Source organism: Passer domesticus, chromosome 10 (genome assembly GCF_036417665.1).
Source record: "Passer domesticus isolate bPasDom1 chromosome 10, bPasDom1.hap1, whole genome shotgun sequence".
Lineage (NCBI taxonomy): Eukaryota > Metazoa > Chordata > Aves > Passeriformes > Passeridae > Passer > Passer domesticus.
Genome location: NC_087483.1, coordinates 18,263,283 through 18,275,591, shown reverse-complemented (window position 1 = coordinate 18,275,591; position 12,309 = coordinate 18,263,283). Strand labels below are relative to the sequence as shown.

General features: G+C 39.4%; 1 protein-coding gene across 9 annotated transcripts in view; it reads left to right on the top strand.

Annotated features, from left to right (window-relative positions):
- The window catches only part of PARD3B (par-3 family cell polarity regulator beta), a 531,684-nt gene that overhangs the window by 434,914 nt on the left and 84,461 nt on the right, over positions 1-12,309 (top strand). For all 9 annotated transcript variants that reach the window (XM_064434188.1, XM_064434182.1, XM_064434186.1 and 6 more), the window contains one exon: positions 108-218. In XM_064434188.1, coding sequence (XP_064290258.1) covers positions 108-218 — 111 coding nt within the window. The remainder of the gene's footprint in view (positions 1-107; positions 219-12,309) is intronic.

Genomic DNA, 12,309 nt, shown 5'->3' with positions numbered 1-12,309 from the left:
AACTCAGTGTTTTGATTGCCTAAAATTTCTGTGGTTTATGATAGATAAGTACTGTTTTTTCTTCTGTAATTATTTCCTCATGACTCCTTCTTTGATATCCTTAACAGATTTGGAAAGAAGAAAGAAGATAAAAGTGGGAAGGCAGATCAGAAGGGGACTCCAAAGCAAGGCATGCTTAAAGAGGAGGAGCTGGAGAAAATGAAAGATGAGCGTGAAAGGTGAGTAAATGGCAGAAGCATCTTTGTTCATCAAGTGAAAAACTTCAGAGCAAGGGGTTTCCTGAAGGAACAGCCACCCAGCCTGTCCCAGACAATGCCCACTGCAGTCAGGTCCAGGCAAGCCAAGAGCTTTAGGCTAGTCCTGGCTGAGTTAGAGCTGCTGTGTGACAGGAGCTTGTTGTTCTGCAGTTTCTGTGAACTTCACTGTTGCATTCAAATCCCAGCTTCTGCTTTAGCTGGTGAAGATCAGTTCCTTCAAAACCTGTTTCACCTCTGCCCATTCCCAAGAGCAGCTGACTTAGTAATTTTCTCCTCTGCTTCTCTACAGCAAGATCCTCCTCCCTTCTCTCTTGACAGTTTTTGCCATTGTTTTCCAGCACTTCAGACCTCTTTGGCTTCAGCTGGTTGTGCCATCAGATAGTGTTTTTTTGTGCTTTGGTATGTTCTTTTCTGCACAGTGTTTGCTGGTAAGCCACGTGTTGCAGAAATATGTATGCAACAAATGTTGAATATGCCAAGGAAACACCTGAAAGAAAGCGGGTTCAGATGGTTAAAATCAGTCTACAGAGGCAGGAGTCTGCCAGCAGTGGGTTGGGCAAGAGGGCAAGGCAAGAAGTTGGGTGAGTGCCTGCTAGGATTTGTTCTGTTTCTGAGGTGAGACCTGGGAGTCTGTCCTGTTCATAAAATACACTTTTCTATGCCCAGTCTTAGTGAATTCCTTCTCTTTCCAGATTAAGAGATTTTACAGTTTTCTGCTTTTCCCCATGTCTACTCTTCAGAAATCAGAAACAGTTTGTCAGTGTCAACAAGGTTCAGAAAACTCCACTTTCCCTTTCCCCAATTCATCCAGAGGTACTTCATATGCTGAAAAAGGTCTTTGTTTCCCTCTGATGGCTGCTATCAGAAAAGTTGAAGAGCCCTTAGTTTCTGGCTCTCGAGAAGTGTCTGCAGATGCTGTAAAACTTTACAAGTTGTAGTAATACATTTTGTCAGTGCAAGCAGAAAACTTTTCAGAGGCCTCTCCTTCACTGGAGCATCCTGCTCCTGGGAGAGGGAATGGAAGCAGATGTGGTTCCTTTTGTGCAGAGGGTGTTTCCACACGGGTCAGCCTTTGTGGTACTGGTTAGTGCCCAGGGAAAAGACACCCTCCTTTCATTTGAGTCATGCAGTGCATGGTCAGCCCTATAAGTGGTAGCTAGTGGGTTTGGGGAAAAAGTCAGTCCAGACCCTTGAAGTCTGCTGCTAATTTTTACTATTTTAAAAGCTGGCAAGGTATCTAGTTACTACAGCACTGCTACTGGATACGCTTAGCCAGTGCTTAAGTATTTAGTTCATCTAAGTTAAGTAGTGTCAGGAGAAACTTTGTACCATTTGTTTTAAAATTTCTGTGCGTGTCCTTGATTTTTGCCAGATTGATGAGTGCCTTTATATTAAACTGCTGACTCCCAATTTGGATACTGGCAATTTGAGAGGTATGTGTCCTTCATTTTAAAGAAGCCAGTGTCTTTTATTAGGATCCTGGCAAGCTAAGAAGCATGTATCCCATCTGTTAAAGGGCCAGTGTCATTTACTAAAATGTTGGCAGGCTGGAAGGAATGAACCCTTCTGTCTAGAGGTCTAATGTTCCAATTGGACACAAGATAATTGTTCTTAATATTTCTTTAGCGTTGTGTGCTTTTTTTTAATTACAGTCACTGATTGACAGTAACTTGGTACGGCTGCATTAGAAACTGGCAGCTCAATGTCTTCATCATCCTGGTTTCTCTAGTAATGATTTCAGTTTTGACCTGGAAGTTTGTGACTGAAATGGAGAACAGCAGGTGTGTTGAGAAGTGGATGAACCAAGATGATATTTTTAACTCACTTATTTGATTCTTCTTCTGTAAGGTCCAAGTATAGGAATATCACACTTTTGTATCAGGTAGTATATCTTATATCTCTGGGGAATTCAAATTAAAAAATTTTTTTAAATCCCAGAAAAATAGTGAAGAAATTTTCCCTATGTTATCCTCAAAGGAATGCAACATGTGCTGTAAAAACAAGCAATTTGCTTCAACTTTCTAAATTAAGAGCATGGCTATGTGTTTGTCCACATAAGATTACCTACAGGCTTACTATTGAACCCTTCTTGAGCTGGTCATAAAATAGAAGAGGCTCTATTTTTGTTAGAGAATAATTACATAAAGAAGCTACTTCTCCTGTATGGGTAAAAACTGTTTGGGAAATTGATTAAAATCACTAAGGAAACATTACCTGACTTGAATGTAGAGCAGTCCTTTTGCTTGGTTGTTGACTATTCACCTAATGATGATGCTCAGTAAGACAGTAAAGACAAGTTTTATAGCTCTGTCCCAAGATTTAGTAATTCTGTAATGTAATTCAAGTCCAAGATTTTAATGCACATATTGGCAAAGAAAACCTTGTGGCACATTCACACCATAGATCATCTGCTCCTATGACTTCACTAGCTGCAATCCTGCATACTTGGTCTTGTATTTATAAAACTGAGGCTTAGTAGAACACATTCATATTTTCAGATCTGTTCTTGTTGAGTGAAATGGGCGTATGTTAAAACTACGGGGGATGTAATAGTAGAAAATACTAGAAAAATACAGCAAGTTTTGTCCCCTGATACCTGTGATCAAATCCTATATTTAACAGCTTGAACAAGCTAAAATTGCTTTTCTAAAATTTAGCCTTTCTTGAATAACTTAAATGCAGATCTAATTTTACTTTAGCTGTATAACTAATTCTTGTTCAGATCCTCAATTCAATTATTACAATACTAAAGTCAGATTTTTTTGCTTAAACAGTTTTCTTAAATGCTGACTGCCTGCCATACTAAAAGATACTATGGTTTTTCATCTGACTGTTTTCGTTTTTTCAGAGGGCATGTTGTCCATTTTGGACACTAGTGGAAGAGGTTAAAGTAGTTGATTTTTGGGCTGGGTGTGACAGGATTAATGATCAAGTGCTTTTCAGCATCTTAGCAGCTGTGTAACTTGCCTGGTTTTGGATATTGGTTTTGCATGCAATATATGCTTGGCAGCTCTCCAAAAAGCAGGATACTGTTCCAAGATCTCAGCTGAGAAATATTTTTTGGTAGAAAGTGCATTTTCAGTTTACAGGACTAGGCTGTCTCTCATAATTTTGCAGAGTTTTTTGATTGGTATTGGATAGGAACAACAATATTTCACAAAATCCCAGGGATAGGCTTTCTATAAAGACTGCAGCCTTCTTCCAGAAATTTTGATAAGCCTCAGACATGCAAAAATGTCAGATGTGTTCACTTTACAGTTATGGGCTGACTGTGCAGTACAAGCTCAGTGAATCTGCCTCTGACGGGAAACATCAGCTCTTACGTAGGTGTGCTGCATGAGTGTAAGCCCATCATGCCTGGAACAGGTTGGATTTCCTGCTTGCACAGAGAAGGAATTGAACAGTGCATGTGCAACAAGTCTGGCACATCCAGAATGTGTTAAGAGCTAGTGGGCGTATGCAGACAGAGTATTCAGTGCTCACTCTGTAATGCAGATGATTCCCAAAAGGACAGGATTTGCTTGCACTTTGGTCCTCAGCATAAATTTGCCTGGCAACTCTTTTTATGGGCTGCCAAGTTTCAGATTTGAACCTCAGAAAGCGAAAATAAATTTACTATTTTGCTAGCCTAGTAATTTCTATTTCCATTCCACATTGTCCCAGTCTCAGTTTTCAGAAGAACTCTCAGTGCTGACATGTAGCTGCAGTTCTCTGAAGCAGCTCCACATCCTGCACTGAAATGCTTATATACTTTTTTTTTTTTTCCTGCTTGTGTTCCCTAGCAATCCCCACCAAGATCAAGGTCTCATCGTGTTCATTGCTGTTAGGGAATCTTGGGCCTGACCCCAAGCACTAACAGTTGAGGTGGAAGAGAGAAAATCTGACAGGAAAAAAAAATGTCCTCTGGGTGGGAATGTGACATGCAGGCAGTGCAACTGCTTGTCCAGGTTCCTAAAAAGTCCCTGTCAAGCTAAGAATTGGTTCCAGACCTTAGCCACAGGCTTCTTTTCTTTTCAAAGCCAATACTTTATTATATGACTACTACTTCTGCAAGCTTCAAGTAGTGAACCGGAACTTTGGATGTTAGGCATTCCTTCTTTAGTAATAGCCTTATCTGTGTCCAATTGAATATGAATTCAGCACCTCCTTTAAATTATTTTCTTCTTCTCCCTCTACCTCCTTTAGTTTTCATTATGCCAAGGTGATGCAATGTCAGTGAATTTTGACTGGAAAAAGACAGGAGCCTCATGATAGTGCAGGAGTATTGACTTAACTGAGGGTACAATTCTTTGAGGTGGTGGTTTGTCCTTCCTGACACAAGTCACATGCTTCATTGGACTGAGGCCTTATTTTAAATAAACTCATCATTTTGTTCATGCTTCAAAGAGTTCAGCTGTAATAAAGCATGTGCTCCAAAGGTCGAGAATCTACCCATAAAAGGAAGAAACAAACGCTGTATCTGAGGGTTATTTTGATCAAGCTGACTCAAATCTGTATTTTTAGTGTGTTCAGTGTAAATTACTCAGAATTTATCATTTTAACGATACGATGTTTGCTACATTATTAAATACTGGGAGAGGCCTTGTCTTTTCCTTCCCTCAAAAAACATTTCATCCCTTCCTCCACTTCTTTCCCACTCATTTAGGGTTCTTTTCATTTTCTAACATTTGAAAGTCATTGTAAAATGAACTGGATAAATACATTAGATGCATGAGTTTTACACATCATAATTTGTTTGCCTTTTAAATGCAAATAAAGTGACTATCAGTTGAAAGAAAAATATTTTTTCCTGTTTCTTTAGTGTTATTTTACTGCAATTTTCCTACTGAGACCTAACTCTCTCTTCCAACAGAATTGAACACTTACTTGACATTGGAATAAAATTTACAAAATGTAGCACCTTGTTGAAAATGGGAGGATTTTTTAAAGTAGCATGAGAGTTAGTTAATAAGGAGGCACTCCATGGGAAAAATAATCCTCTGCACATTTTTGTGGGAGTAGCTTTATTAAAATAGTCTTGGTTTTGTAGTCCTCATTGGAGTTAATTGAGGAAAATTTTTTAATAGAAGTGAGGTTTGAGTAGTGTTAGAGAAGCAGAAGGTATATCTGGCTCCTGCCTTCTCAATGTATGAACTGAATGCTTAAGTTATACGGTATCTCAAATTGGAGTAAAACTAAATGGTTTCAGTTTTTGTATTAAAGACTGACTTCCCTTTACTTTTCAGAAACCTTCCAGCAACTGAAGAGCATTTCTCTCATCTTATCAGCCCTGATGCTTCTTGCCTGTTCCCATAGTTTAAAAATCAATACATATGTTTTTGATATTTGGCAGAGGTTTAATTTTGCAGCTGCAAGATCCCTGCACGAAGGGATGCATCTTACAGAAATAAAAACATTTAGAGTCCACTTAGAGAGGAGAGAGTACTTGGGAGTGAAATGTCATTCCCTTTCTGTCAGCATTTGTTTTATTATATTTAATTACAAACAGTTTGTGTGTTACTGGAAACCAAAATGAAATGAGAATAGATGGATATATGGCAGTATGGTAGAAAAGCCAAATTGCTTTGAATCAAAAGTTGGAATTCAGACTGTTGCAAAAATCAAAGATTTTTAAATGCATAGTGCATCTTAGTGCATGTTCATACACATGCACATTGTTGGCGACCCCATGTAGCTTTTGTTCCTATGCATTCCCCCTGCCAAGTCTAAAAGCATTATTATAGCTGTTTAAAGTTCATATTGATCTCTTGATAAAATGCTCATAATTGCTATTCTCACCATTAAGCTCTGTGCTAAACCGCATGTTTTTGGGACACCTGAGCTTGTGCATCATTATTTATTAAGGGTTTATCCAACGTGGTATATCTGTTCATTGAGTATTCCTGACTTTACAGTGCAGCTAGGTCCTGTGGTTTAGACAAAATAAAGTGTTGGATGTGATCCCAGTTTTAATACTCCCAATTTATTATAACCATTGAACCCTGATCAGATCACGGATTGGATTGGATCCCAGTTTTTTAAATGTCCCAATTTATTGCTGGCTTGCAACCCTGATAAGAATACATATTTGATTAAGGCTTCAGTTTTCAAAAATTCCAGTTAATTACTTTTAGATTCTTATTAGATCATAGCCGTATAGTATGGTATGTTGAAGTTATGAAAAAATTACTGGATGCTGTTGCACAGGTCAAGGTCATAGTTTCATTTTGTGCTGACAGTATGAAGTTATCAGATTTCTGTTTATTACTGTGGCAGCACTTGCACTGGACAGGAGGACAGATTAATCCCAACCCATTGATTCTGAATGATTCTCATTTTAGATCTGCTGCTGCTCTGCATACCAGAACATGTAATAAAAGCCTACCATGGAACACTGGAGATTGATGTTTGGTTGTGAGTAGCTGAGGTGGATGGGTCTCACCTACTTCCACAGGTTTTGTTGTAACATTTAGAACCAGACAGCAATTTCAGAGCTGCTTCATGTGGCTTTTTTACTGCTGGAGGACATTTTTAGGACCGCAGTAGGTCTACAGTTGGTCCCAGGTTTTCTAGGTTAAGAACATTAAGAAGTGATGATAACAGAGTGGCACATGGAATTGGTCTTTTTCTTTGACTATCACAGCGCTATTCCAGGCATTGCACTGATGGAAATAGCACTTCTAGATGTCATAGCTGTGCTCTCAGAATGTAAGCGTGGAATTCTCATCCAAGCTATTTAACATTCTTGTTTTGCTTGTCATTGAGGCACTGGTGCGATCTGGAAACATTATTTCACAAGATGTGCCACCTGACTACCTAAGAGGTCAGAACAGCTCAGAGGCAATGGCTTAAATGGGCCAATGCCTCATTATTTTCTGTATGTATTAGAGTATTATTCCTTGATGGTTGTCTTGGTTCTGTAAACCTGAAATGCTGCTAGAAACTTACAGGCCAAGCTAATGAAGTGAAACTGGCCCAGGTACTAGCGAACCAGGCTAAAAGAGTGCTTTCTAGGAGATGGACTATCCTGGCCTAGGGATTTCTTTGATGCACTACTGAATGTAGGTCAGCTCTTGCCCACTCCAGAGTCAATAAGAATTACTTGGAAGCAGCATTTCATTCCTTGCCCTTCCATTTGTGATTTATGACAGTCTATCATAAATCGTTGGCATGCACTTTGAACTAGTGCCACAGCACAGAATTCCTGCTCTCAGACTCCCTTAGCTGCTACAGCATAAAAATGAGAATGCAGCTCATGGGGATAGACAGGCAGGAAATCTGTTTGCGTGTGTAAATCTCCATAGTGATCTTAACCAAGATACCTGAAAGTCTTAAAGCTTTGACTGCTCAGGCAGAGCTGAATTTTGCTTTCAAATCAAGGAATGTTAATTAGAAGCAACCTGTGAATCCCAGACTAACAGATGGAGGCTGTTCCTGTTCTTGTACTGAGAAATTCTGTTCAATAGGTTCTAGGTTCAATGTTATGTGTAGAATGAAGAGTATGTGCATGGAGTATTATATCACATGAAACTAGGCTTGTTCCTTCCACTACTAGGGTTTCATTCAAATGAAGGCATAATGTTTATGCAGTTGCAGAGATGGTTGTGTGAACTCATGAGGTGTCACTAGGAAGTGGAGCTGCAAGTACCTATTCAGGAGATGTTCCAAGAATGTTCCAAGAGCCCCCTTACTGAGAGAGGCCCTGAGGACTCAGTAGGTGCCAGTTTTCTTGGGTCTGTCCTGAGTTGTGTTACTGCATGTGGTTGTGAACGTTGGGTTTTCATGAGGTGTCAGATCAACGTTGTGCCTTCCCATGGTCATGACAATGTCTCTGGTATTTTTCTTAAGACAGTGTTACCAATCCTCAGTGGTTTTGATAGATACCTGCTACATCAGTTGCTGGAGCCAAGCAAGTCACTGGCAGCAATTCAGTTCATGGGTGGATGTCTGTGTCTCCCCATAGCTTTTCTGCAGGTGTATTTTGGATACTTTATACTTGTTCTCTGTTTAGCTGATGAACTTCTTTGAAACAGTTTGTTTGATGTGTCAGTTGGAGAGGTTAGAGGGATAATTATGTGGCTTTGACTGCAGTTGGTATTATGTGCATTCCTGACATTAAGGTCCCAATGTCTAAAGTCTACACAAAAATAAGTCTTCTTTTCCAAGAGTATTGTTGTTTTAATTCTCTTTTCATGACTGTTGGAGAATGAGTTAATGTTCACAAAAGGGACTCAGGTACGATATGTACAGCACCTTACATATCTTCTTAACACCAAAGTGCAAATGACAGCGACCTGAGAGCTCCTTTACATCACCACTGGGAGCTGGGCCCTGCAACTGCAGCTAAGGGGTGCAAAGTCTCTGCAGACTCAAGGCTGTTTTGCAGGGAGGAGCTCTTGAAAGTGTCAGAACATCTCAGGTGAAAGATGTTGAAGTAATTTTGACAAACCTGGAATGTTTCTGCTCCCTAATCCCCATTGTCACAAAACAAGGAACATCCTATTAATGGGAGACTGAGAAACCTGATCTGTGCAGTCAGCCTTGTTTTCAGCAAGAGGGTTCCTTACAACCCTCTTGATGAAAACAAGAGGATAACCTTCAGTGGGTTCCTTATAATCTAAATTTTGCTGATATTCACTTCAAGATGATAACTCCACAGGAGTTGTGAGTAAAGAAAACTATATAATGGAGTAAAATATAGACTATAAAATACTTGGCTTTTCTGATAGTAGGCTTTCTTAATCTGCTGCATTTCATATCCAATGCACAACTAATGTGGACAGGCAGAAAAACTTTCTCTGATTTAACAGCAAGGATAAAAATCATGTTCTCATTGAAGTTCATAGGACTGGAGAAAACACACTGACCTCATTAGAGCCAGGATTTTCTTTAGAGGGCAAGATCCTGTGTAAACTGGTAATCACTCCTTGTCACCTCTGAAATAAATGGAAGAACATTAAGACCTCAGTCTTGTCTATCCAAAGCTCCCATTCCTCATTTTGTGGTATGAAAGAGCTATGTTTCATCTTCAGTTTCTCATAATCTTAAATTTTAAGGTCGACATAGCTCTGTCTTCTTCTTAGGATTTTCTGTCCTCCCTTTCTTTACTTACAACTCTCCAAAGGCAGCTTCTTTGGTAATTTCAGTATTTTTGGTCATTTCAGTATTTTACAGGCACAGGGTAGTTTTCTGGAACAGGCAACATTTTATAGATTGGTAGGTTTTTGTCACTAAGGCATTTAATGGTGCTACAAGAGCTGTATCTTGTTACCCTGAGTTAATCTCTAACTCCCTTGAATTTGTGGCTTGCCTTCTTTATTTCTGAGACTGTTTCTATTCTTGTTTGCAATTACAGATACTAATTATGGGGGAGATGATCAAATCCAGCACAATAGAATGAGCTGGAATGAAGAAAGACTTGCATAGCTTATAGGGAGGATGTTTCTGACAAATAGGGCTCCAGCAGAATACCCTGAAAGATAATACTAAATTAAATATTTTTTGATTCTTTGTGAGTCCATATCAGATGTCCTCAATTTGCTGGCAAGAGGTGGGATTTTTTAAATATTTTTTTAAGCTATGGGGCTTGCCTGCATCTTCAATTTTGTTAGGTGATGTTATTTGAAAAAATAAAAATGAGTGCTCTCCTGATAAAAAAAGCAGGTTTGAATAGGATTGTTAGTGTCATTATAGGCCATGCTTGTCTGTAAAATGATTATGAAATTTTAAAAAATTAAAAGCACTGTAGTGAAATTATCTCCTCTGATACTCAACTGAAATATATCCATTCCCATCAGTGATTATGGCCTATGAATGTCTAAAGAAAAGATGTATTCATTTCACTATTATGTAAATGAATGAAAAAAACAATATTTTAGTTACCAAAATATATTTTGCTAGCAGCTAAAAAGGAATTAAAACATTAAACCCAGTGGAAATCTAAGTGACCTCCTGCAGAAATAGGCTTCGTGCCTCTAGACAACCCGTTACTCAATAAATGTATGAATTAGGTAAATGAGACACAAAAGCAGATACTAAATCAGATGTAAATTGAGTAATCATTAGAGTATGTAGATCTCAGAGAGAGTCACATGAGTGGAGGAAAAAAAAACTGTAAAGTAGCTTTTATTCTGCTGTTCTCAAGGAACAACTGAGTAGAATGTTTAGCATCTCAATCATCTCAAAAGACTTTAAGGATTAGGTCCTCTTAAGTTTAGGTATACTTTAAAGTGGTGGTGTGCACACTCAATTCACTACTTTTATTTTGCTCCTCTTATTGCAAATGAAATAGAAATTATCCTAAATACCTATGGCCCGGTTTCTGTTACATGTTTTGTCTCTGCTTTTATTCATTCTTCTCCCCCAGGAACATCTTTCATTGACTTTGACAGCAGCTTGCTCATTCATGTACCTGCTCATGCTTCCACAAAGTCTGTTACTTTTACACCACCATATAAGAAATTTTGCTGTATTCATCTGAAGTGTATACAAAGTCTCTGTTGTTTTGGTTAGCAAATACTTTTTGGATCCTGCATTTGACTACTTTAATATGCACTTTGGTGCTTAAAACATGTCATTCTTTGTGCTCTGCTCAATACTAAGTACATGGTCAGTGAATGGTAAATCAAAAAAAAAAAAAACCAGTTACATTACTTTTACTCTTTCACTGGAAAGTCAGAAGAAACAGGATTTTCTCAGAGCTCATGGGGAGTGCAGGGAGGAGGAGTTCAAACACCTCCGAAAATGTGGTGCTTTTTGTTGTGGGCTTGTTTTGGTTGGTTATCCCCACATTCAGCTTTTGTGATGTGAAATGCTGCTTTGCAGGTCTCCAAGTAAGAGAGCCCATGGTCTCTCCTGAGCCAAGCTTGCCACGTGTAGGTTTTTCACTCTGGCCAAATCTAGCAGCTGTCAGTGCCACTGAGTTGCTTCTGGTGTCTCCTGTTGGGCAGCAGGCACCCTGTCTGCAGCCTGGGAGACGCGAGTCAGGAGGACATGAGTGTCTGAGTCTCAGGCTGATACAGAGTGACCTGTGTTAGCCTGTGCCTCAGTGTGCAAAGCTCATTTTGAGCTGGGGCTGCTGCTGGGCCCCCAGAAGTGCAGGCTGGGCTGCAGCTGGTGTCTTGCTGTTTATTTCCTATTGAAGGCTGTCTTTGGTCTCCACATCTTTTAATGACCCTGGCCTTCTTTGGGCTACTGAATTGGTAACATTAAGTCCTGTATTTTAATTCTGACAAAGTCTTAGAAGCTTCAGCATTTTCTTGTTGCCCACTCACAACCCACCCACCCAGCTTGCAATTGCTGGGCCAAGAGATGAGAAGTATCTCTTACGGCTTTTCCTAGCCTTCACATTCCATTCCCAAGAGCATTTCTGGGTCTTCTCCAAAAGTCACTTCTGCTCAGCTCTGCTGGAGTTTTATTGAGGTAGTTCACATCCTTTACTACAGCTGCTTCACTCTGTGTATTCTGCAGTCTTTTAATCCAGCTTTTGCCTGTCAGTGTCTCTGTCACCGATGTCAGGCTAAAGCGTTTTACATTGTGTTTGTCACAGGCGGTGAATACATATGTGGTCATTGACAGTAGCTCAGCAGAAACACAATAACTTGTTAAGCCACAGTAACTCAATCGTGTGTCTGAGCTGCAGCTGGAAGGAGCTGTTTGGGCTGTTAACCCTTTCCTGGCTGCTGCACTCTAGGTGTGCGCATCTTTTCGTGTGTTAGTCGATGAGAACTGACCGTGTGTGATTTGTGCAGGTATGTCAGATGGGAAGAGTATTTGAAGGATAAATGGGAGCGTTCCTTGATTTATAGCTTTAGGGGTGTGCTATTGAACAGCACAGGAGGTGTACAGAAGTGTTTTCAAACTATTGTGTCCTGCTTCCAGAAGTACAGTATATATATAGGGATTCTGTCTTCGTTTGACTTCTACAAATGCAACATGTTTTCAGAAAGTTGTCAGGAGTTCTATTAAGGTTATATATATATATTTACCAAACTATATATTTTCTGAAATTATTTCCGAGAATCACTGAATAAACTAGGTTGGAAAAGACTTTGAGATTGAGTCCAACCTATTT